At 45.4% G+C, this 24,257-nt stretch overlaps 1 protein-coding gene across 1 annotated transcript; it reads left to right on the top strand.

Annotated features, from left to right (window-relative positions):
• The first annotated feature begins 397 nt into the window (after positions 1-397).
• On the top strand, positions 398-15,129 carry SLC2A10 (solute carrier family 2 member 10). Its single transcript, XM_027848758.1, has 5 exons — positions 398-530; positions 5,882-7,243; positions 10,785-10,907; positions 13,169-13,304; positions 14,654-15,129. Exons 1-5 carry the CDS (start codon positions 527-529, stop codon positions 14,748-14,750), a joined length of 1,722 nt encoding a protein of 573 aa, XP_027704559.1. The 5' UTR covers positions 398-526; the 3' UTR covers positions 14,751-15,129.
• The last annotated feature ends 9,128 nt before the right edge of the window (positions 15,130-24,257 follow it).

Below are 24,257 nucleotides of genomic sequence, written 5' to 3'. Positions count from 1 at the left end.
GGAAATGGGTCACTGGATTCAGAGATAGAAGGTTCCTTAGGGATCACATCTATTCCAACGCCTTCCATTTACAGACAGGGAAACTGAGTCTCAGAGAAGAGAAGAGACTCGACCGATGTCATAATGACAAGCGACAGCAGAATGGGGATATGGACCCAGGGCTTCCGACTGCAGATCCTGGGCACTTGGCATTCATTCCCTGCAGCACAGGTCCTCTCTGGCCAGAGATGCGGAGCCGAGAGCTCAGCCTCTGTCCAGCGTGAGGCCCAGGGATTGGGGCTGGTTGGGCAGGGGCGGGCCCCGGTGTATTGCCCCCTCCCTCCGCCCCTCCTCTCCCAGCTCCTCGGGGGCCGGGGCTGGGGCGGGGGCTGGCCGACGTGGCGCGGGCGCAGCCGGGGATCAGGCGGGGAGGAGATCCCCAGAAAGTTTGCGGAGCGGCGGCGGGGCCGCACCGAGGGATGCGCTCCGCTCTCCCTGCCGCCCCCGACCAAGTCGGGTATCCCGGCACGGCCGAACCAGGCTAGCCATGGGTAAGTAAGAGGCAGCCCCGGAGCGAGGGCAGCCCCGACCCTTGGCTCAGCTCCCTCCCAGGGCTTCACCAAACTCGGGGGGATTCCCATGAGGCCGTGCCCCCAATTCCCACCGCTCCTCCCAAACTCTGTGGGCTCCTGGGCCCTCCTCCCCTGGGCCCCTCTGGCCGCCTCTTCGGGCTCCACCCTCTTTCCTTTCTCCCTATTTTCCTCTCCCCACTTCCCATCCACTCACTTCCTCCTACGCCCCAACTCCCATCCTGGGAGATAACCCGAGTTTACCCAAGTGCCTGATTTTGTCCCTGTTCCTATATTACAACTACCACTGCTAATGCACATTTTCATAGCGCATTAAGGTTTACAAAAGCACTCTTCTCAAAACAACCTGTGAGATTGTTCAAGTATTCAATTACTCCAAATACTCCACTTAATCCGTGATTTCATGAACTTGGATATTCCCTCCAACCATCTGTCTATGCCTGACTATCCTTCACAAGGCTTGTACTATTGTCCATGTTGTCCCAAAACCTCCTTAACAGGAGTTCTACCCAAACTACTGGAGTCTACCTTATCCTCTCTCTCTCTCTCTCTCTCTCTCTCTCTCTCTCTCTCTCTCTCTCCTTCTTCCCAATCCCCTCCCTCCCTTTCTCCCTCCCCACTATGACGGTATGTTCCATCCACCTATGCAGATCCATAAACCATAACTTATATTTTAGGGAATTTCCTGAATTCTGCCTTGAACTAAGTATTCTGGATTCCAAATCCTCTTGTCTGTTTACTGTCCACTACTCCACACCCTCTCCTCTCCATTTTAATGAGGAAACCAGCCTCAAAGAAGTGGTTTATGACTTCAAAGTTCAACCAGTAATAGAATTTAGAGCCAGGGTTTGAACCTATGTTTCTTGTCTCCAAGTCCAGGGTTCTTTTCCTTATACCACTTTAGGATCATTTTTTTAAGGTGATTGGGGTTAAGTGACTTGCCCAGGGTCACACAGGTAGTAAGTATCAAGTGTTTCGTCTGAGACCAGATTTGAACTCAGGTGCTCCTGACTTCAGGGCTGGTATTGTATCCACTGTGCCACCTAGGGATCATTTTTTTAAAGAGCCTGGATCTCCTGACCAGACTGGAAGCAGAGATGCCACTTCTGGGTCCACTGCAGATGACAATGGAGCTTTGACCTGCTCCGTCCTGACCTGGATTAGGTGGACCCTTCGCAGGTAGCCTGATGGCTCGTCCTCCCATTCTTGAGGGCTCACTGTATCTATGCCAGACAATGTAGATACTAAATCAGTTTTAGTTCTATTGTAGCTGAACTGCAGCTCAGAATTCTCTAGCTCAGAAGATCTACAGGCCTCAGTCTCCCCATGAGACAAGATTAAAAGCTTGGGTGCTACATCTAGCTTCTCTTATTCTAAAGAGTAAATTAAGATTTAGAGAAGTGAATTTACTTGCCTGAGGTTAGAGGGGTAATAAGTAGTGGAAGCCTGGATTTGGAGTCAGAGAATGGGTTTTGGAGTGGCCAGCGTGGTCACTCTGGCCCTGAACTGTCCACAGAGAAGGCTGCCCATGCTGTATTCACAGCTAGTAACTTCCCATTGCTGCTACTCAACAGGTGAGAAGCTTTTCCAATGTCAGTCTTTGCTCCTTTAGTCCTGCTTCCCTTCTCTGAAGTAGAGTAGTTATGTGTCAGGTGGCTAGAGCCCTGGACTGGTGTCAGGGAGACCTGAGTGTGAATCCTGCCTCAGGTACTAACTAGTTATGTGACCCTGAGCAACTTAACTCTCCTCTCTCAGGCTCAGTTTTCTCATATATAAAATTTGGGCATTTGCATCTATCCCACAGAGTTGTTGTGAGGATCAGATGAGATCATATTTGGAAAGCACTTTGCATGCTATATTTACAAAGTACTTAAAGTACTATATAAATGCTAGCTATTATTATTAGAATGGTCTCTGCACATAATGCATGCCTAGTGAGTTTAAAACTACCTCTGTGCATTGAAAGAAAAACTCGGAGTACACATCATTATTCAAACAGGTGATTGACAGCTGTTCAATTGAATCTATTTGAGTAGTTATAACAAGTAGGTATGCCTGTTTTATGGTCATTTCTCTCACCTTCTGATTCCTACCTTACTCTCAGTTTTAATTAACAGCTCTCTCCCTCAGCACCATCTGACCCAAAGGAAACAACGTTCTTTCTGTCTGGTTGCTGCAGGCCTTACCACATCACTCAGGCAGAACTCTGGTTCAGTCTGCAGGTTCCCCACCCTTGAGAGTTCTAGAACTCTCTGATGTCTCACTCCTCATCTGCCATTCTAAGAAATCTTGTCTAAACTAATCCCTCTTTTCTGGGCCCTTTAATTATATTGTAGAATCAGGTCTTCTGACTGTAAGACCAATGCCCTTGCCCCAGTTTCTAACTATCCTGGCTCTGGGTATCTAATGTGCTTCTCCTCCTCCTGCTCCTCCCTCACCCCCTCCCACCAGGTCCTCCAGTCTGGAGAATATTTCCAGTTTCTCCAATTTTCTTTTCTTTCCACCTCTGCACTTAAACATAACATCTGTTCCCCCCCCCCCCCCCCCCCGCCCTTTTTGCCTCTAGCTGGGTTCTTCTTCCAAAGATGTCTATCACAACTGTATTATTGCATTAGCATATTAGCATATCCATGAGCATATTAGCATATTGCATGAACATTTTCTCTGGATCCTGCCTCAGTTAGGCAAGGATACATTCTAAGGTCCACCTTATTTGGTTAACATTTTTCTAGTTTTTTAAAACTTGTGTTTTTCAAAACTTTCAAAACTCGTTTGTGCACAGTTTGGGCATAGACCTTTTGGGCCACCAGCAGTGAGCAAGAAAGGTCTGGTTGAGATCATAAGGCCTCCCTGTAGGGTTTTCTGGTTGGACTTTATTGACAGTCAACATTATGTTGACATTCCTTTCCCTTTGGCTCTGTGAGGAGCCAGGAGGTTGCATACTTTGTTCTTTCACTGTGGCCATTCGTGACCTGGAAAAAGAATAAGAAAATGTCAAAGTGGAAAGGGACTTGAAAACATAGAATGTGAGAGCCAGAAGCATATAGCATTCAATGCCAGAGCTGGAAAAATCTTAGAACATGGCATTGGAGGGCCAGAAAGGACTTTAGCCTAAAGAATGCCAGAACTGGAGGGAGCCAGAAGGGATCTTAGGCTATAGAATGCCAGAATTAAGCAACCTGATAGCATGGAATGCTGAAGCTAGGAGTTTAAAATACAAACTATTAGAACTAAAGGAGAATTAGACCATGGGCTTACTGTATCTGAACTACGGAGACCTTAGAACATAGAATGCCAGAGCTACATTTGGATCTAGAATGTTAGAGCTAGAATTCAGTTCAATTCAACAATTATTTATCAAATGCCTACTAGGTACAAGGGTACTGGGCTGGATGCTAAGCACACAAAGACAAAAATAACATAGCCCTTGCCCTCAAGGAGCTTACATTGGGGGTGGGGTGGTGAAGGTTGCAATACATAAAAAAATAAATATTAATAGAGGGGAAATTGACTGGCTGTCATGGAAATGGTGCTTGAGGGGCAACTAGGTGGCACAGTGGATAGAGCACTGGCCCTGAAGTCAGGAGGACCTGAGTTCAAATTCGGCCTCAGACCAAACACTTGACACTAGCTGTGTGTCCCTGGGCAAGTCACTTAACCTCAATTGCCTAAAAAAAAAAGTGCTTGAGCACAATCTTGAAGGCAGATCATAATTTTGAGAGGCAGGGATGAGGAAGGAGTGTATTTCAGGCAGAGAAAATTGCTTGTGTGAATGCACTGAAGTGAAAGCTGGCGGAATGAGTTTGGGAAGCAGCTAGCAGTTCAGTTTGACTAGAATGGAGATGTCAGAAAAAGCAGTAGTATGAAATAAGACTAGAACATGTTGCGGCAGCTACGTGGCCCAGTGCATAGAGCATCAGCCCTGGAGTCAAGAAGACCTGAGTTTAAATCTAGCCTTAGACACTTACTAGCTGTGTGACACTGGGCAAGTCACTTAACCCTGATTGCCTCAAAAAAAAAAAAAGAAAAGAAAAGAAAATGTAGAAGAGAGAGAGAGAGAGAAACAGAGTGAAGCAGGCAGAGGAGTCATTAAAGGTTTGTGAGCAGGGAAGTTCCATAGTTATGCCTATGTCTTTAGATCATTTTGTTGACTTGTTAGTTTGGGGGAGGTAAAGATTGGATGCAGAGAAACCTTTTAGGAGGCTGTTGCTATAATAAGAGGTGATGAAGGCCTGAGCTAGGATGGTGACAGAGTGTGTGAGTGTGTGTGTGTGTGTGTGTGTGTGTGTGTGTGTGTACATGTGGAGAATCATGTTAGAATTAACAAGTCTTCTCAACTGACTAGATGTGGGAAGGGAAATGAGGAAGAAGGATCAGTGAATTAAATCATACAGTAAAACCTTGATTAATCAGAACCTTTGGATTCCTGGGATTAGAAAGGAGGTGACACTATGAAAAATAAGAAAATGACAAGAAAATATAAGCATTTATTTAAAAAACCACCAATGATTTATTAAAATAACAGCAATGTTAATACCTAGCATTTATATAACTTTCTAAGGTCTGCAAAACATTTTATGTACGTTATTTCATTTAATTTGGATTTAATCCAATAAGCCCATGAGGTAGGTGCTATTATTATTCCCATTTTACAGATGGGGAAAATGAAGCAAATGGAGGTTGTGACCTGCCCAGGCCAAATTTGAACTCAAGTCTTCCTGACTCCAGGCCCTGGGCTGTAGTCGCTGCACTTTCTAGCTGTCTAACTAGGAGAACAAATTAGGATCCCCATTTTTTTATTCCAATTCTAGCACTATGCCACCTAGGTCACCAGGAATGGTCTGAACGCAGCCCATGGTTCCAACTTTTCCATTTACTCACTGTGTGACCTTAAGAAAGTCTTTTCTCCTTTCTGTGCCTTAGTTTTCTTAACTGTGAAAATCGTGGGTTGGACTCAATGATTTTAGCTATAGTATTCATATTTTGTTTCTATAGCTTTGGACAATGAACACTGATTAAGCGAGTAATCACCCGGGGGCTCCAGGAGATCCCTTCACATGAAAAACAGCTTCAGTTATGTTAAGCATACTCTATTTACTGAGGCAGGAAAAGGCACCTTTGAGCAAGATTCTCAACAAACTTCAAACAGAAGCAGTTGCATTATTTAATTCAGTTAACCAAGAAATTCTAGTACGCAGAAGGCCCCGTTCCATACTGTCAGAGGACTCACTAAGAAATACTGCTTCCCTTGCCCAGGCCATGAGAGGCAGAGGCAGCTCTAGGAACCTGTAATTTTCCTCTTTGCCTTTCAGGACTGCATTCTCCTGTCCTTCTGCTGTGTGCCTCTGTCTCCTTGCTGGGAGGACTGACTTTTGGCTATGAGTTGGCCATCATCTCTGGGGCATTGCTACAGTTGCAGTTAGACTTTGGGCTCAGCTGCTTTGAGCAGGAGGTTCTGGTGGGGACCCTGCTGCTTGGAGCTCTCCTAGCCTCCTTAGTTGGAGGGTTCCTCATCGACCGGTATGGGAGGAAGAAAGCCATCTTATTTAGCAATGCTATGCTGCTTGCCAGCAGCCTGAGCCTGAGCCTGGCAGGCTCGCTGGCGTGGCTGGCCATGGGCCGAGGCACAGTGGGCTTTGCCATCTCTCTGTCCTCCATGGCCTGCTGCATCTACGTCTCAGAACTGGTGGGACCTCGGCATCGGGGTGTGCTGGTGTCCCTGTATGAAGTGGGCATCACTGTGGGTATCCTGGTCTCCTATGCGCTCAACTACGTGCTGGCTGACACAGTGCAAGGCTGGCGCCACATGTTTGGCTGGGCAGCTGCCCCGGCCCTCATGCAGTCCCTCAGCCTCGTGTTCCTCCCACCAAGCCTGGTTCCACAATACAAGTCTGAACTGGAGACCCATAAGGGCCTCATTCCCCTCCAAGGCCTCGAGGAAGCAGCAGAAACCACAGCCGGCCCCAACAGCAAGAAGCAGTATTCTTTCTTCAGCCTATTTAGGGCCAAGGCTAACATGCGGGGCCGGACCGCCGTGGGCCTGGGCCTCGTGCTCTTCCAGCAGCTCACCGGCCAACCCAATGTGCTCTGCTATGCGTCTACCATATTCCGCTCGGTGGGTTTTCGAGGGGGCTCTTCAGCCACCCTGGCTTCAGTGGGCCTTGGAGGGGTGAAAGTGGTTGCTACATTGGTGGCGATGGGACTGGTGGACCGTGCTGGGAGGAGGGTGCTGCTGATGGCTGGCTGTGCTGTCATGGCCATCTCGGTCAGCGGCATTGGGCTAGTTGGCTTTACTGTGTCAATGGACCCCACACAGGGCTGCCATATGCCTCCTGGGGCACTCAACACAACCTCTGCCTCCAGGCTTCCTGCCTTCCAGGTAGAGCCCAGCCTACCTCCTCTCCAAGGGGCCAGCAGGAACCAAGGCAGTTCAGGTTATGCCATCACAAGATTTACTTCCCTAAAGATGGACACGTCTGGTCCCAAACCCAGAGGGACAGTTGCTAATTCCCCTGGGGTTCAGGGAGCTGTTCCTCCAACTCACCACATACTGGCATATGGCACCAATAACCTGGTTACTGACTCCTCGACCAGCGAACACAGGGTCTTAAACTGGATCTCCTTACTCTGCATGATGGCATTTGTGAGCGCCTTTTCTTTTGGATTTGGACCAAGTAAGTGCACGCAACCAGGCCTGCCCTTAGCTACTCCTAGCCTCAAGGAATCCTCAGGACCCATCCTAGTAGTGGTGATTGAATCCAGTTTTCTGTATAGGCAGAGGAGATAACCCCTCATCTGTCATGGTGCAGAGGCACCCCTGGGATTTCCTCCCATCTGGAAATCTCTCCCCAGCATCAGCCATCCTGAAATTCCACTAGTCATTTCTCTGGATAAATAAACCACTCCTTGGGAAAGAGAAAACCCAGTCAGTCACTAAGTCTTTTCTTTGGAAGAATTAGAGAGAAAGTGGAGTGGAGAATGTGTTAAGTGACTTGGAGTCAGGAAACCTAGGTCTGAATCCTGGCTCTGATGCCTGTTAGTGTTGTGACACCATGGGCAAGTCACTTCCCTTCTCTGTAAAATGGGCATAATGATACTGACACTACCTCCATAATTACAAATGAGATCATGTGTGTAAACCACTTTGCAGAACTTAAAGCACTAGGGGCAGCTAGGTGGCGCAGTGGATAGCACACTGGCCCTAAAGTCAGGAGGACCTGAGTTCAAATCCGACCTCAGACCAAACACTTGACACTTACTAGCTGTGTGACCCTGGGCGATCACTTAACCCCAATTGCCTAAATGAAAATAATAAATAAAAATAAAAAACTTAAAACACTATAAAAATGTTAGCTGTTGTCATCATCATTATTATCTTCTTCCCCTAAACTCACAGGGATGTGAGGAAAATGTGTTTATAAACACAATAGAAATGTGAGTTATTATTAGTCAATATTAGTATATAGAAATGTGAGTTATTAATCAGGTAATAGTACCAACTACCCCTTACCTTTATATAGTACTTTACCTGCAATGGGTTAGCTTCACAACTTCATGAGATGGTACAAATATTAGTATACCCATTTCACAGAAACAGAAACTGAGACTTAGAGAATTAAAGTGTCTTGTGACCGACCTGGGCATATGAATCCTGACTCTGTCTATAGAGCTCTTTTCACCCTTTTGTGAAGCCTCCTAAGAGGATCTAGGGGCAGCATGAGAACACCAAATGTCTGTGACAGGAGATGCTACAAAAGCCCCCCAAAAGGATTGTACATTTAGAGCTTCAAGGTCATCTAGACCAACCCCTTCATTTTATAAACTAGGAGCTTAGGCCAAGAGGATTAAATGACCCAAGGTCACATGGATAGTAAGTAGTAGAAATGGGATTAAAAAATTTTTTTTTCTTATTCTTAACTTAAAAAAAAAATTTAACAATAGGCATTTCCACATACAGAAAGTGAAAGTACAGGTCTCTATCATGCACAGCTTGCTCTGCTTTCTGAATATATAACAAATTTAACCTCTAGCTTTCAAAACTGTCCCTTTGTCTACACTTCTTTCTGTTCTCTTCCTAGAAGTAGGATTTGAACCCAAGCCCTGATTCCAACTCTCACACATTTTCCACCATACCACACTACCTTAGCACCACATTAGTTTTTAGGGCATGGCAAACTGGCTTCATCTAGGAGGTGGCTGTGCTGCTGGGCAGAGGCACTAGAAGTGGCATCAGGAAATGACTGGCTTTTGATCGCACCTCTGGCAGCTTTTTACCATGTGACCTTGAGCAAATCTGTATTTTCTAGTCTGTAAGGAGACACCTGATTAGAATAGGCAGGCGTTACTTGGGGTAGTAGAAAGAGCAGATCACTGGGAGTCTGGAGAACTGGCCTCTGGAGGCCTGAATGTGCCTCCATCTTGGGCAAGTCGCCCTTCTGAGCCTGAAAGATGAAGGGAAGGGACTTCATGACTAAGTTCTAAGATGCTTTCCAATTCTGACATTCTGTGCTCTATGTTCTAAGGTCTTTTTTCAGCTCTAAAATTCATGTTCTATATTCTTTTTTTTTTTTTTTGGTCTAGGCAATGAGGTCAAGTGACTTGCCCAGGGTCACACAGCTAGTAAATGTTATGTGTCTGAGGCCAAATTTGAACTCAGGTCCTCCTGAATCCAGGGCCAGTACTCTATCTACTGCGCCACCTAGCTGTCCCCATGTTCTATATTCTAAGATTCTTTCCAACTTTAATATTCTATGTTCTGTCTTCTAAGGCCCTTCCAGCTCTAATATTCTATGTTCTGTGTTCAGTTTCTAAGGACCCTTCCAACTCTAATATTATATACTCTATGTTCTAAATACTCTCCGTCTTTAGCATTCTATGTTCTATGCTTTCCTTTCTAACTCTATTACTAAATGCTATATGTTACAAAGTCCTTCATGTTTTGGCTATTCCTCCCCAGACCCTATAGTATAGCCCTGTTTTATAGATAGCAGTGCATAAATTTGACCTAAGCATAGGTCATAGACTATCAGGGCTGGGAAGGGCTTTAGGCATAGAGTCTTTTGTTGTTTTTCAGTTGTGTATGACTCTTCATGAACCTGTTTGGGGTTTTCTTGGCAAAGATACTAGAGTGGTTTGCCATTTCCTTTTCTAGCTTATTTGACAGATGAGGAAACTGAGGCAAACAGGGTTAAGTGACTTGCCCAGGGTCACACAGCTAGTAAATGTCTGAGGCTGGATTTTAATTCAGGTCTTCCTGACTCCAGGCCCAGTGCTCTATCCATTGAGCCACCTAGCTGCCTTTCATCATTGAGTCTAACCTTATCTGATAGGTAGAAGAAAAATCAATCTTAGAGGGAAAGTGACTTGACTAAAATCACACAGTGAATTAATGGTGAAGTTGAGACTTGAACCAAAGTCCTTTGACACCCAAGTCACTGTCCTAGAGAGGCTCTTTGCACATCAGTAAGCTAATAGGAGCATTTATATAATGCTTACTTAATGCCAAGGTATGTGCTAAGTGTTTTACGAATATGTCATTTGATTCTCACAACCCACCTGGGAGGTTGGTACTATTATTATCCTCATTTTACAATTGAAGAAATTGAGGCAAACAGGTTAAGTGACTTGCCCAAGGTCACACAGCTGTTAAGTGTTTGAGATTGGATTTGAACTCAGTTCTTCTTGACTCCAGTCTCAATGTTCTATTCACTGTGACACCTAGCTACCCAAAGAAAGGCTTTGTGACCCAAAATACTGAATTGTAGAATTTGATAAACCAGGAGTGGTAGGCAGGGGGAGATATTTGGGGACATGACAACCTGTTCTGTGCACCCCAGATCACACTGGATAGGCAGCTACTTACTTCATCTGCAGGTAAAAGTTGCCACAACATTCTACTCTTCAGCTAGAGGTTCCATCTAACTATATGGGTTTCTCTTCCCTTTCTTTCCTTGGTCTTAATGATCATGGTCCCTGTTGACCCTTAGGGTGGGATATGGGAGTGAAAGCTCACCAACTCTGAACTCTGGTTCTAACCCTGGTGAGAGTGGGGCTGCCTTTTCCCTTTCCCAAATCCAAGACTATTTTCTTTACCACTTGACCCAGGGCAGTGAATCCCCATTCCTACACCTAGTGCTCAGCCACAGATCTCATATTCTGTTTAGCCCTTTAAGGTTGACTTGACCTGAATCCTCCCCCATCCCATCTGTCTCCTAGTCACCTGGCTGGTCCTCAGTGAAATCTATCCAGCTGAAATCCGAGGACGGGCATTTGCCTTCTGCAATAGTTTTAACTGGGCTGCCAACTTGCTGATCAGCCTCTCCTTCCTGGATCTGATTGGTGAGTAATTGTCCTTAAGTCAATTTACCTGTAGGGGAGTGGCAAGCATGGGCTTTGTCACTGTCTGGGGACCCTGGATGTCAGGGGTACAGGTAGGGGGGTGTTTGTTACTGGCTGACATGGTATGAAATGGGGACTGTGGATAAGGGAATAAAATCCTTCTTCCTTTGTGAAACCATAATTGAAAAAGTTCTATGTAGTGTTATTTCAATTTAGTTCAAGTCAACAAACATTTATTAAATGGAATCTGGTGACCTAAGCTCTAGTTCTAGCTTTGTAGCCTCTGCCTCCCCATCTCTACATTCTGACTTCTCTGGCTTTCTTCAAGTCCCAGCTAGCAATCCTACCTTCCAGCAAGCACTTCTTAAACTGTGGGTCGCAACCACACATGGGGTCGTGAAAATTGGGCAACAGTAAAAGGTTTCTGAATGTGCAACAACCAAAAATTAATTCAAAATCAAACGAGTAGTGAATCCAAGGTGTTTCTGGCAGGGCTTGCCCATGTTGCATCAAGCAACTTCATTGCAGCCTTGGTTCTGAACACAAAGTGTGTGCACTTTGCACCGTGCATGCCCTCAGGCCGCACAATGCCAATGAAAACTGAAATGAGTGGGAAAAGTTTAAGAAGCCTTGTTCTACAGGAAACCTTTCCAGACTCTCCTTAATTCTAGTGCTTTCCTTCTGTTGATTATTCCCAATTTATCCTGTTTTTGACTTTTTTGTACATAGATTTTTGCATCTGTCTCTCTCATTAGACTATGAGCTTCTAGAGGGCAGGGACTGGATTTTGCCTTTCTTTGTATCCCCAGTGCTTAGTTACACAGTACCTTGCACATAATAGGAACTTAATAGATACTTATTGACTAAGCTATGGCAAAAGATTCACTGTGTGGCCTTAGGCAGATCACTCTGAATCATAGAGCTGGACTTAGAGATTATCATGATTTTGAATCAGAGAACCTGTGTTCAAATTCTGTCTTTATTACTTACTATTTGTATGACTTTGGATCAATTACTTCATTCCTCTGGGCTTCAGTTTCCTCAATTGTAAAATAAGGGAACTGAACCAGTTCCATTCTAGCTCAAAAGATGTTATTCTTTAATACCCCTGGGCTAGATCTAAGTTCTGACACCCCCATCACCATTTTACATAGGAAGAAACTGAGGCTCAGAATACTTAAGTGAGTTTTCCAAGATCATATAACAGCATGGTGTAAGGAAAGGAGCTTTGGATTTAGAGTCCAAATCCAAACTCTTTTGTCCCTGGACAAGCTATATAATATCTCAGAGCCTCCTGTAAAATGAAGGGGTTGGACTGGATGATTCCAAGGCCCCTTCCAGCTCTAAGTGCGCTCATCCTAAGTGACAAAGCTGGGATTTGAACCCAGGTGCCCTGCTTCCTATCCAGGGCTCTTTTCATTAAACTACTTTGTATTTTTATACATATATTTCTTTATGTTACATACGTATGGCTCCCCCAGTAAAATGCAAACTCATTGTGAATAGGGATTGTTTCGTTCTTTGTGTTTGTATCCCTATTTCCTAGCCCAGTACCTGGCATATATTAGCTATTTAATAAATGTTTGTTGATTGATTTTTGTTGTTTAGTCCTTTTCAGTCATGTTTGACTCTTTGTGACCCCATTTGGGGTTTTCTTGGCAAAGATCGTGGAGTGGTTTCCTTCTCCAGCTCATGAGGAAACTGAGGCAAACAGGGGCAAGTGACTTGGCCAGGGTCACAAAGCTAGTAAGTATATGAGGCTGGATTTGAACTCAGGTTTTCTTGGCTCCAGATCCAATGCTCTCTACCACCTAGCTGCCCCCTTGTTCATTGATAGGAAGATGTATATTACTCTTCCCCTTCCAAGGCCTTTGTTTCCTATCCTGATGGGATAAAGGGGGTCATAGATTTAGGGCAGCAAAGGTCCTCAGAGATCATCTAGTCCCCCCATTTTACAGATGAGGAACCTGAGGACCAGGGGGACTTAAGTGATTTGCCCAAGGTCACAGAGGTGGTAAATGTCAAGGACAGGATTTAAACCCAGCTTCTCTGTCTGTAGAACAAAGACTTTTTCCACTTTATCACACTGTCTCCTTAAGGGAACTGGCCTTAGTGAATTCTGAAAACTCAGAATAAGGACCAACTCCTGCTCTGTTAACTCCTACAAGAGCCAGATCACTGCCTAACACAAAGATCCTTGGCCTTTACTTGTCACCTGTGACTGCAAACCATTGCACATATTGTCCCTTTTGTCTCTTTAGGAGCAATCGGCTTGTCCTGGACCTTCTTGCTTTATGGGCTGATGGCTGTGCTTGGCCTGGGTTTCATTTATTTATTTGTCCCTGAAACCAAAGGCCAGTCCCTGGCAGAGATAGACCAGCAGTTCCAGAGAAGACGGTACGTGCCACCAACGGGTCAGGGCCAGAGGCTTAAAATCTCCACAAACTGCCCCCCTATACCTGTGATGAAGTGAATAAAGCCCTGATAAGCAGTTCTTGGATTTTATGGTCTGTATTCTGCCTTCCTCCCAATACTGCCCTCTTTTCTTCCTGGCCTCAGATGCTATTCCACTCACTTCTGCTATCCAGCTCACATTGCCTGCTGGTTCTCTCATGCCCTCATAGCTTTTTTTTGGACCCAATTCCCAAGAATCATAAAATCAGAGCCATAGAATCCTGGCATCACAGTGTTAGAGCTGAAAGGGACCTTGGTGGTCCTATGGTCCACTTCCCACCCCTTGCAGGAATCTCCCCTGAAGTATCCCTTACCTGTCCCGTTACCTAGCATTTTCTAGAACACAACCATCACTGCACAGCTCACTCTGACATGAGCTGGCCTTTTCCATAGTTCCACAGCTCCAAATAGTTAATAAGTTTTTCCTTTAAGGTAAGAGGGGGTGGAAATTTCCTTTAGGGAGAGAAACTGAAACCCACCTCCTTCTAACTTCCTTCCTTTCGCAGGCCCAAGTTCTTTCTTAAACCTAGTCCCTAACTCTTCAAATTTTTGAAGACAATGATAAAATCCTCCCCAAGCCTTCTCTTCTCCTAGCTAAATATCCTCAGTTCATTTATCCTGTCCTTACATAACATGGCTTTGACTTCCCCTCCCCATCCTGCTCCAACCATGATGAGACTCAAGGCTTGGTCCAGGGCCCAGAGCAGAGGAGTGAGGCAGACCTCACTCTGATGGTTGTAAGTGGTGGGAGATGATACCCAGGAACCAAGGAGGCATTCTGGGCAAGCCAACCTAGCTAGGTGGTGAGAATTTAGGAGACCAGGAGATGAAGTTGAAAGGGTGGCAGCAGCAGGACTGGTTGCAGGGGCTAGATGCAGATGGCACAGTCTGCTTTAGCCTAAAATAGGCTATTCAGCTCAATCAGATTTTTAACAGGATAGGAGTGTTGTTAAGATTGGTTTCAGGTGAGGAGACACAATTAAAAAACCAATCTCCCTAGGCACAGTTGAGTTCCCAGGCTTCCCACTTAGGGCCCACTTTGGATTCTGGAGCCCCAAATGGCAGGACTATTATGGTACCTAAGTTCCTGTGGAACCCATAGGTCCCCTGGTCCATGTGTTCCCTATAGATGAAACATGGCTCAATAATCTCTAGGGATAGGCTTGATCTAGCACCTTCTAGGTATGGCCCCTACATCCAAACCCTCCTTGGGGCTCCCTTCTCCCTCCTCCTGTCCCTGAAACCACCCTGTGCACTTTTGTTACTGTCTCATCATACTCCTTGTCTGACAGGTTCTCTCCTGGGAAACTGATCAGCGGCCGTCTGGGCCAAGGACCCAGCTCAGCCTGGGCTCAATACAGCCTGGTAGATACGTCTACTGCCTCCTGAGATACTCCAGCTTCATGGAAGGAAGGACACAGATCTGAGGTCTCTAGCAGTTGGGGCCAATGTAGTCACTGAACATTTTCATCTTTCTCTGATAAGAAATCATTGTGTTCCACAATGATTCAGGGTCACCTTAGTACCTTCATGTAATAGGAGAGGAGAGGCCAAGTTGTGACCGGTCATTTCCTCTCCCCACCCCAGAATCCCTCTCTTCTCAAGGACAATCAGGAAATCCTGAACCTTTGCTCTCAGCTTTGGACTGACTGGTAGCAGGGAACCAGACTCAACTGATGTGCCCTGCCTTAGTTTCTCCCTTTGGGCTTCTATAATAAGGTGTTTAAACATCTGAAATATAATAATTAAAATTGTGGCTTATAGGGTATTTCAATTTTCAAAACTCTTTACTGTCTCTCTCACTTGCTGTCCTGCCAGAAAGTTTCTTGCAGAATCTTCCTATTAGAACAAAGTAGCACCAACTTGATGTGGTTTGAGTATTGAGATGAGCTGTACCTCTAAAACCCCTCCCAGCTCTGGATCTGTGGTCTAAGACCTAACTCTGGGTAACATCAGCCAATTCTCCTCTCCCGCCACTCCCTAACCCCCTTATATGGTTCCTTGAAACTCCTGGAGATTAAGTGAGAACCCTTATATTCCCTGGGGTAGACCTCGGACTCCTCATAACCTCTAGGGAGAAATCAAGACCTCTCATACCTTTGGAGATTGCCTGGGCCTGGGCACCCAGCCTGCTAGATTTCTTTTGACCCCTCTGGGGGTATTAGGGCCCATCAGGGACTCCTTTCTACATCCCGGCTTCCCTAGTTTCCTTCAAGCTTCAACTAAAATCGCACCTTCTACTGGAAACTTTACCCAATCCCCCTTAGGTCTAGTACTTTCTCTCTGTTAATTATTTCCTCTCTGTGTCTATAGCTTGTTTGCTATATATGTTTGCTTGTTGTCTTCCCATTAGACTGTGAGCTCCCTGGGGGCAAGGACTGTCTTTTGCTTCTATGAATTTCCAGCACTTAGCACAATGCTTGTCACCTAGTAGGCCCTTAAATGTTTATTGACTGGCTGGCTTAAAGAAGCATTACTGAAGACCCCAAAGGGCCATGCAGTACTGAAAGCAACAGGCCCCTTTATTTGGAGTGTTGAAGGGAAGGCCGCTTAGCTTAATTGAAGATACTCAAAGGACCATGGAAAAGGAGGCAAGGGCAACCAGGAAAGAGTACTAAGGTGGCATCTGCTCCACTCCCCTACCACACACATTGAAGCCGTTACCAATACTTCCAAAGCTGGATGGGGAAGGGATACAAGAAGGGATGTCACCAAAGAGCCTACATCTCAATGTTCTCTAGGCCCCGGCAGGAGGAAGGAGTCCACATTGGGAGCAAAGGGCTACTCCCAAGACACAGTGCAAACAAATTCTTGATAGTTTGATGGACATCTTCATTCCATGTGTCAAGATGGCAGAGGGAAAACGCAGAGGAACAGGTGTTTTATAGAGTGAGTAACACCGGGGTCTCATGTTGAAGACATGTTGATTAGCTTCCCACCTCAAAGGTCACAGGCAATTACCTAGGTTGCTAGAAGTTTTAAACTTGAAAGGTCCCAAATGCAAAAGATTCCAAAAGGATCCTAATATGGGCAAATCAGTGTAGAGTAAGCCTGTCAGCTAGAGAAAGATTAGGTGTCCCAAACAAGAGATTCTTCAGGTCTACTACAGGGGGTCACTATGATTTAGCCATTAGGTTCTGAATTCTCAAGGATGATCCAACCAGATTGAGGAAAATGTGTATGTATAGAGATCTCCCTGTCCAACGCCCAGTTTCGTAGGATGTTAAGCTGAGAGGGACCTTAGAAAGTATGTAGTCTGAGCCTCTTATTTTATAGATGAGGTAACTGAAACTCAAGAGGTTAAGTGACTTACCCAGAGTTACTTTCGCAGCTGGTAAGTAGCAGAGCTGGGACTCAAACCCAGATCCTCTGATTCCAAATATACCCTTGCCATTAGACCATTTTTGAGCCTGCACACCATCACTTGGCATTAGGCGGAGAAGAGACTTAAATCCCAGGACTCAAGGTCACCCAGCAGAGTGTCAGATTGCCTTGGGAAGGCTGTTCCAATGAACCCTGGTTAGACTCAAGCGGTAATGTTCAGGGGACACTGGGAGATACAGTGGGTTCAGGCTAAACTATGACCCTTGAATGCTGGGTCAAGAAGCTTAGACTTTAAGGAAACCACTTAATGTCTTTGGGCCCCAGTTTCATCACTGGGTAAAATGAAGGGGTTTGAACTGGTTGATGCCTAAAGTTCCTTTCAGTTCCAGTCCTATGATTCTGTAATCCCGTTGCTTAATCCTGCAGGATTAAGGAGCTATGGAAGTTCCTAAATAGGAGAGTTACTGGGTTTTTCCAGCACTACCCCCCCTCCTTAGCCTTTGAACCTTAGTACCACAGAATGATCAATACTTAATGAAGAGCAAGGATAGACTTTTGAAATCATCTAACTTTACAAAGGAGGAAATGGGACAGGTTAAGTAATTTGCACAAGGTGTTATTGCCAGGAATCCTAAAACTTTTCCCATTGCACTAAGCACAGACACAGATGCCCAATAAATACTAAGCAAGAGTGTAGGAGAAAGAATACTCTATGAGGAGTCAAGAGAACTGGGACCATGACCCAACTTTGCCATTAACTTGCTGTATGACCCTGGCCAAATCATTCCCCTCCATGGCCTCAGTTTCCTTCTCTGTCAAATGAAGTGGGTTGAACTATATAGTTGCTAAGGTCTCTTCTCTACCAACCTATGAATCTACAAACCTGCTTATTAAACAATTAAAAACTTGTTAAAAATTAACAGCTAATTAAGCTAATTAAAGTTACACTGTGATGGAAGATTAAGTGCTAGATTGGGGACTCAGAGCCCTGGGTCAATTCCCAACTCACTATGTGACCTTGGTCAAGGCACACCTCTGAGAGCTTAGCCTCAGTTTACTCATCTGTAAAATAAGAGTTGGACTAGAGGAACTCTAAATGTAAAATTTTATTCTATCTTATCCTTCCACTCATCTGCTGTTTCTCAAACTGTCCTCAGTTGTTGCAATTATTATCAATCATATTGGCATGTAATAATACATTACAAAGTACTTTTACATTATGTCACTGGAGACTCAATACCCAAGTGCAGGAGAAAGGCAAGAATTATGCTGCTGCTTTACAAATGACGGTACTGAGTCACAGACAGGGGAAGTCACTTGTCCAAGGTCACAAAGCTGATTAAACACTTGGCCCTAGATAGGTGGGGGGATGAAATGAATGGCCCATCCAAAATGACTAGAATTACACCGTCACAAACACTGGGATCGTCCCAGATATTGAGTGCCTCCAAGTATTTTGAAATCACAGAGCAGTGGACTGCTTTCTGGCCAAACTTTGTGTGGTGAGAGTGTGGGGACCGATACAGCGAGAGGCTGGTGGTGAACCATGGCCTGGATGACCAGAGGAGACAGAACTGGGCAGGATTTTCATCCCTTGGACTGTAGTAAGGAGGCAGCCTCATTCCCAATTTGGCTAGAGCTGCTCAGCATTCCCCTGCACCAGCACCAGCACCAGCACCAGCACCAGCAAGGTAAATAAGTAAGTAAGTAAGGCTCTCTGTTTTGGCAGGTGCATTGGGGGACAATACTATTTTCTGCCACTAGATGGTGCCCAGGGATTGCTTGGACATACTCTTACTGCTACAAGAGTCTAGAAATCATCTTGTCCCTTTTCAGCTGGGGCAGCTGGGGTATGGTGGGAAGTACTCTGGATTTCTAGCTAGGAGACATAGGTTTGAATCCTTCTTCTGTCACTCACTAGCTGTCTGCCTGGTGCAAAGTCACTTCACCCCAGTTTCCTCATCTGTAAAATGGGGAAACTACACCTAGCTGCATGGTGACATATAAAAAATGCTTTGTAAACTCAAAGAGTGCTGTAGAAATGTGACCTGATTTCATTATTGCCTAAGGTCACACAGGTGATAAATGGCTTAACAAGGACTGGAACCCAGCTTTCCTGCCTTCTAGGTTAGGGTTCTCTCCCTTATGTTCCATTTTATTAGTATCCCACTGAGCTTTCTCTACAATAAGAAAGTATACTTCTGGATGTCAGAGAAGATGTTTGTTTCTGTCTCCCATTGGGTCAACACAGGGCTTAGATGTATGTATTTAGTTACAAGCTCAGTAGTGATGTGTCATATCCCCCATCCTCCAACCAAGGTCCTACTCCTTGAAGAAGAGGTGTAGGGAAAATTATACATAATGGCACCCAGTTCCTTGGGAGGGCTTTGGTCACAGAGCTTTTCAAAGGAGAGATAGCGTGGCATAGTGGAAAGGGCACAACTGGACATCAGAAAGTATCTGCTGGAGTCCCAGCTCTGCTGCGGTGTATGAAGTTGGTCAAATACTTTCCCCTTTCCAGGCTTCAGATTCACTTTTTATAAAATAAGGGGATTGGACAAGATGTTCTGTAAGGGCCCTTCCAGTTCTAATATTCTGGGTTCTAAGGGCCCTTCCAGCGCTGACATTTTGTATTCTAAGGTTCTTAGTCTATGAGTTTGCCTCTGAGGGGAAAGAAGAAATCATCAGACTTCTGACTATATAGCTTTTGAAGACTCTGAGGACATGTCACTGCATGGGAAAGGGGCAAAGAACCTGATGGTGAGAAGAGGTGGAGACAAGGTTGAGAGAAACCAGAAGACACAAAGCCAGTTGGTGAAAGTTACTTTCTGGGAGTATTTGATCATTCAAGACTCTTCTCTCCTCCCTCCTGTCTTCCTGCCCTCCCTACTTGGCTAAAAGCTTCCCTAAGAAAGGGATGTTATCTTTCAATGAAACTTTAATGGGGCTATGAGACCCCTGTGCTTTTTTTCCTCCCTTGCTTCCTCTCTGACTAGGCATGAGACTTTTTGTTGGATAAGTATGTGTAGGAGGGTAGGGGTGCTGCAAGTAGGTCTAACTGACTGCTTAGGCCACAAAATCTCTTTCCAGAGAGAGGAAGATAATACACATCTTATTATCTCCATTTTACAAATCAGAATTTGTGACTCAGAGTGGTCCAGTGACATGCTCTAATTCTGACAGCTAGGAAATGTCAGACTCAGGCCTCTCCTAAATTCAGGTCCATCTCTTTTTCATGACCTATTGCTAGCTCTCTAATAAAAGCCCCCTCCCACTCAGAGACTGAACCACACTGTTGCTTTGAAAGGGTAATCCTAACTTCTAAGGGCAAGAGAGGAAAGAAGGAGATAGGAAAAAAGCAAATTGTGGATTTTAAAGCTTGAAGGGACCATAGATGCTGTCTGGTTCGTCTTCTCATTCTACAGTTATGCCTTGGCCATATGGATTTTGGGGGTGTTTTCTGCATTTCCCACCAGTGTAGTGGCAACCTGTGAAATCTTTTCTATCACTTTATTTGTTATACTATTTGATTAATGTCTTTTGCTTTGAATATATGTGTCCTGTGGTAGGGTTGGTAAATGTAAACCCACTGGTGGGAGCCCATGAGTAATAGTTTTGAGCAAGTGCAGATCCACAGAGTGCCTTGAATCAAGATAGTTTTTTTAGGATGTGTGTGTGTGTGTGTGTGTGTGTGTCTCCCAGGTACTGCATACAGATAAGTAACTGAGGTCTAAAGAAGGTTAAGTGTCTTTCATAAGGTCACACAGGGAGTAATTAGAACTGAAATTTCTGAAACACCTCTTCCCACTTCCAACTACCCACAGCCCTTTGTCTAGACACGGACAGGTAAGGCACAAGCAAAAAGTTTTTATTATGGCTGTGTTCTGTCAACCTTTCAGATTTTTTTGTGGTGAAGGTTAGTGTGGGGCTAGGAAGACAGTGTTTGACTTTGGAAGTTACAGAATATCAGAGCTGGCATCATGCTCCAAATCTCCACTATACTATGCTCAACCCAAGAATTTTGGGTCTGTTCCAGGAGATAAGGATCAAAAAGTTTCTCTGTGGTGGTGCATAGCCTTCAGCCGTGCTCCAAAAGAGCTTTAGCCAGCCCTTATCCAGTAGAGGCTTTCTGGCCACTGTCCCCCAGTAGATGGTAGCAGAGAGCAGCAGGTATAAAGAACTGAGGCTCAGTGGATGGTAGCAAAGAGCAGCTAAGTTACCATGAGCCCAATGGAGATTCCATGACAGAGGGAGGATGCTCAGTGCCTGATACAGAGGGGAGAGAGAGAGACACACACAGAGATAGAGACAGACAGGGGTAGGAGAGAGGGAAGGAGAGAGGGAGAGACGAAAAGACAGAGAGAGAGAGAGAGAGAGAAACAGAGACAGAGATAGAGACAAAGAGAGATGGGGGTGGAGAGAGGGAAAAGAGAGAGAGAAATAGAGGGAGAGGAGGGGGAGAGAGAGAGTGAGAGAGAGATTGTATAGGGATTACTATGTTCTAAGCCTAGAGAAAAAAAGATAAGCAAGAAAGACAGCCCATGCCCTTGAAGAGCTCACCTTCTTTTTTTTTTTAAGGTGTTATTTTCTTCAGTATTTTTTGGGGGGGGTCTCCTTTAGCAAGCTGTTGACTTGTTTTTCATGATTTTCTTGCATCACTCTCATTTCTCTCCCAAGTTTTTTCTCTATTTCTCTTACTTGCTTCTCAATATCCCTTTTGAGCTCTTCCAAGGCCTGGGACTGATTCATAGTTTTCTTGGAGGCTTTGGATGTAGGAGCTTTGGCTTCGTTGTCTTCTTCTGGTTGTATGTTTTGATCTTCTTTGTCACCAGAGTAAGATAATATAGTCTGACTCTTTTTGTGCTGCTTACTCATGATCCCAGCCAATTACTTGAGTTTTAAACTCTTTGTTAAGGTAAGAGTCTGCTTCCAATGTGGAGAATGTACTGTCCCAAGCTTCGGGGGTTTGTACAGCTGTTTTCAGAGCTACTTCTAGAGACCTGTAAATTTCAGTTCTTCCAAGGTAGTATGATAAGGGGTGAAGTGTTTCCTCTCCACCGCCACAACAAGCTCCACCACACCCGCACTCCTCCTCACCCCAGGACCACCCCTCAGAACTGTGACCCAGATCCAAGCACGGGCAAAGCAAGAAATTCCTGCCTCAGCACTGGCAAAGAGATCCCTGAAATCCCCCTCTGATCAGCCATTCAATTCCCCCTCAGTCTGTGGGCCGGAAGCTCAGGGGGCAGTGGCTGCCCTAGATGCTGCGCTTGGGACTTGCGACTGAGACTTAATTCTTCTCTCACCGTAGACACAGACTTTTCCCACTGACCTTCCAAGCTGTCTTTGGTGTTCCTGGGTTGAGATGTCTGGAAACCACCACAGCTGTCCCAGTTCAGTCCTCTGAGGCCTGCTCCAGGTTCGCTGCAGCCTGCACACCCACGCTGAACTGTGCTTCTCTTCCCACCCGGCACGATATACCTTTCTGATCAACCATCCAGGTTGTCTTGGGCTGGAAATTTGTTTCACTCTGTCTTTTTGTGGGTTCTGCTGCTTTAGAATTTGCTTAGAGCCATTTTTTTTTACAGGTATTTGGAGGGGTTTGGGAGAGAGCTCAAGCAAGTCACTGCTTTCACTCCGCCATCTTGGCTCTGCCAAGAGCTCACTTTCTAATGGATGGAGACAACCCATGGAAGAGGACCAGGCACTCAAGGCAGCATGGCATGGAGATGTTCTGGAAGAGAGGTGGAGGCTTGGCTCCCACAGGATGAAGTGAAGCTCACCAGTCAGCCTGGGGCGGTTCCAGAATGTTTAAGAATTATAACATCTCAGAACTGGAGGGACCTTAGCAGCCATCTTAGCAGATCTTACCGCATCTTAGCAGAACAGAAATCCACTGTACAACAACCCGAGCAATTGGTCAGCCATCCAGTTTCCAGATTAATGCCTCTAATGATGTTGAACTCACATCTTCCTTAGTCAGCTCATTCCACTTTGGGAACATAGAAGGAGAGAAAGGTGGTGACTCCCTCCTGAGTGATTTGTGAAAACCCACCAGCTCTGTCTCTCCCTGGACCCCTTTACCACAGTCAACACCCCCCTACACACCTCCCTTTGCCTGCTATGCCCAGCTGAAATAACAAAGATTGGGAGCCAAGAGGGGAGTAGGTCAGAGGGCATTGCCCTAGTAGAATTATGTTTGTGGTGATGAGTGAGATCAAGTCAGGCAGGTGGTCCTTGGCAGGGTTGCCCCTGACCAGTCAGCAGCCAGGAAAGTTTGAGTTTCTTGGAATTTTCCAGCTCAGGAAGTGTTACCTCTGTACCACCCCCTCTCCTCTAGTTGTCCTTCTAGATGTAGACAGGTTGACCTTTACCAAAAGTTTATGACTGTGTCTATTTTGCCAGTCTCTCAGTTTTCTGGACCAAGGTGGGGGTAGGATGGTGGAATGTTTGACATTGGAAGTAATAAAATACTAGAACTGGCATAGCCCTTATAACCTAGATCATCCAGAGTCTGGCTGTAGTCTATCTCTCCACACTTATTTTGCATGAATCCCCTTCACACACTTTCCATTACTGCCAAACCTTGCTGCTCTCTGAACTTGGTTCCGTCTTCCATTTGTACAGGCCATCCCAAATGACTGCAATGCATTCCTTCCATACCTCTGCCTCTTGGAATCCCCAGCCTTCTTCAGTGCTCAGCCCAGATACCAGTGCTTGTAGGAAGTCTTTCTGGATTCCACCCAATCGTTGGTACTCTTACCCCCAAAGCCATATCTGAAACCGTGCAAATGGGGCTTTGCCCCAGGGTACCAGTATCTGTAGGTAGAGGGTGGTATGCACAAGAGCGATCACTTTCTGGTTAGAGCGACACATTTCCTCCCCAGATGGTCATCCTTGAACGTTACCTTACAGTTCTGCCCCCAAAATTCCCCTGAGCAGCAACCCCATAGCCCCACTGCCATAGGACCCTTTCCCCAAGGTTCACCTTTCTCCCCACAATCTCCATAGAGGCTAGTACTAGTGGGCAGGGTGCCACCTCCCCAGTTCTGCTGCATCCACTGTCGGATTGTTCCCTTCACTGATGTCACCACTTTACCCCACCCCCATTGATTTTGACCCAAGTGAAAAACATTTCCGCTTTAACCATCAAATGGCAGATAGTAATTCACTGGGTAGTCCCATGCTCATTCTAGTTGTCTGCACATGTCTTGCTAGAGCAACTGTACTGGCTAAGTATTATGCGACTGATGACCAGATAGTCATCAGTCTGTCCCCGCTGCTTGGCCTCTGTCCTTAGGGTGACTAGTTGAAGTCAAGTCATTTTTAGGCAACTAGGTGGCACAGTGGATAGAACAAGAGCTTGGTGTCACAAAGACCTGAGTCCAAACTTGACCTCAGACACTTATTAGCTGTGTGACCCTGGGCAAGTCACTTAACCTCTTTTTACCTCAGTTTCCTCATCTGCAAAATGAGGATAAATAATAACACTTATCTCCTATACCATATTTGTTGTGAGGTTTGGATGAAATAATAATTGTGAAGTGCTTATAGTAAGTGTCATATAAATGT

This window comes from Vombatus ursinus, unplaced genomic scaffold (assembly GCF_900497805.2).
Source record: "Vombatus ursinus unplaced genomic scaffold, bare-nosed wombat genome assembly UNPS02000580.1, whole genome shotgun sequence".
Taxonomy (NCBI): domain Eukaryota; kingdom Metazoa; phylum Chordata; class Mammalia; order Diprotodontia; family Vombatidae; genus Vombatus; species Vombatus ursinus.
Note: the sequence above shows the minus strand (reverse complement) of the source record. Positions and strands in the feature narration are given on the sequence as shown.

Excerpts from the sequence above, each read along its gene's own strand:
- SLC2A10 (XM_027848758.1), top strand. Across the intron at positions 7,244-10,784 it reads TTCTTTTGGATTTGGACCAA|TCACCTGGCTGGTCCTCAGT; the intron begins GTAAGTGCACGC and ends TCTGTCTCCTAG. Across the intron at positions 13,305-14,653 it reads CAGCAGTTCCAGAGAAGACG|GTTCTCTCCTGGGAAACTGA; the intron begins GTACGTGCCACC and ends CTTGTCTGACAG.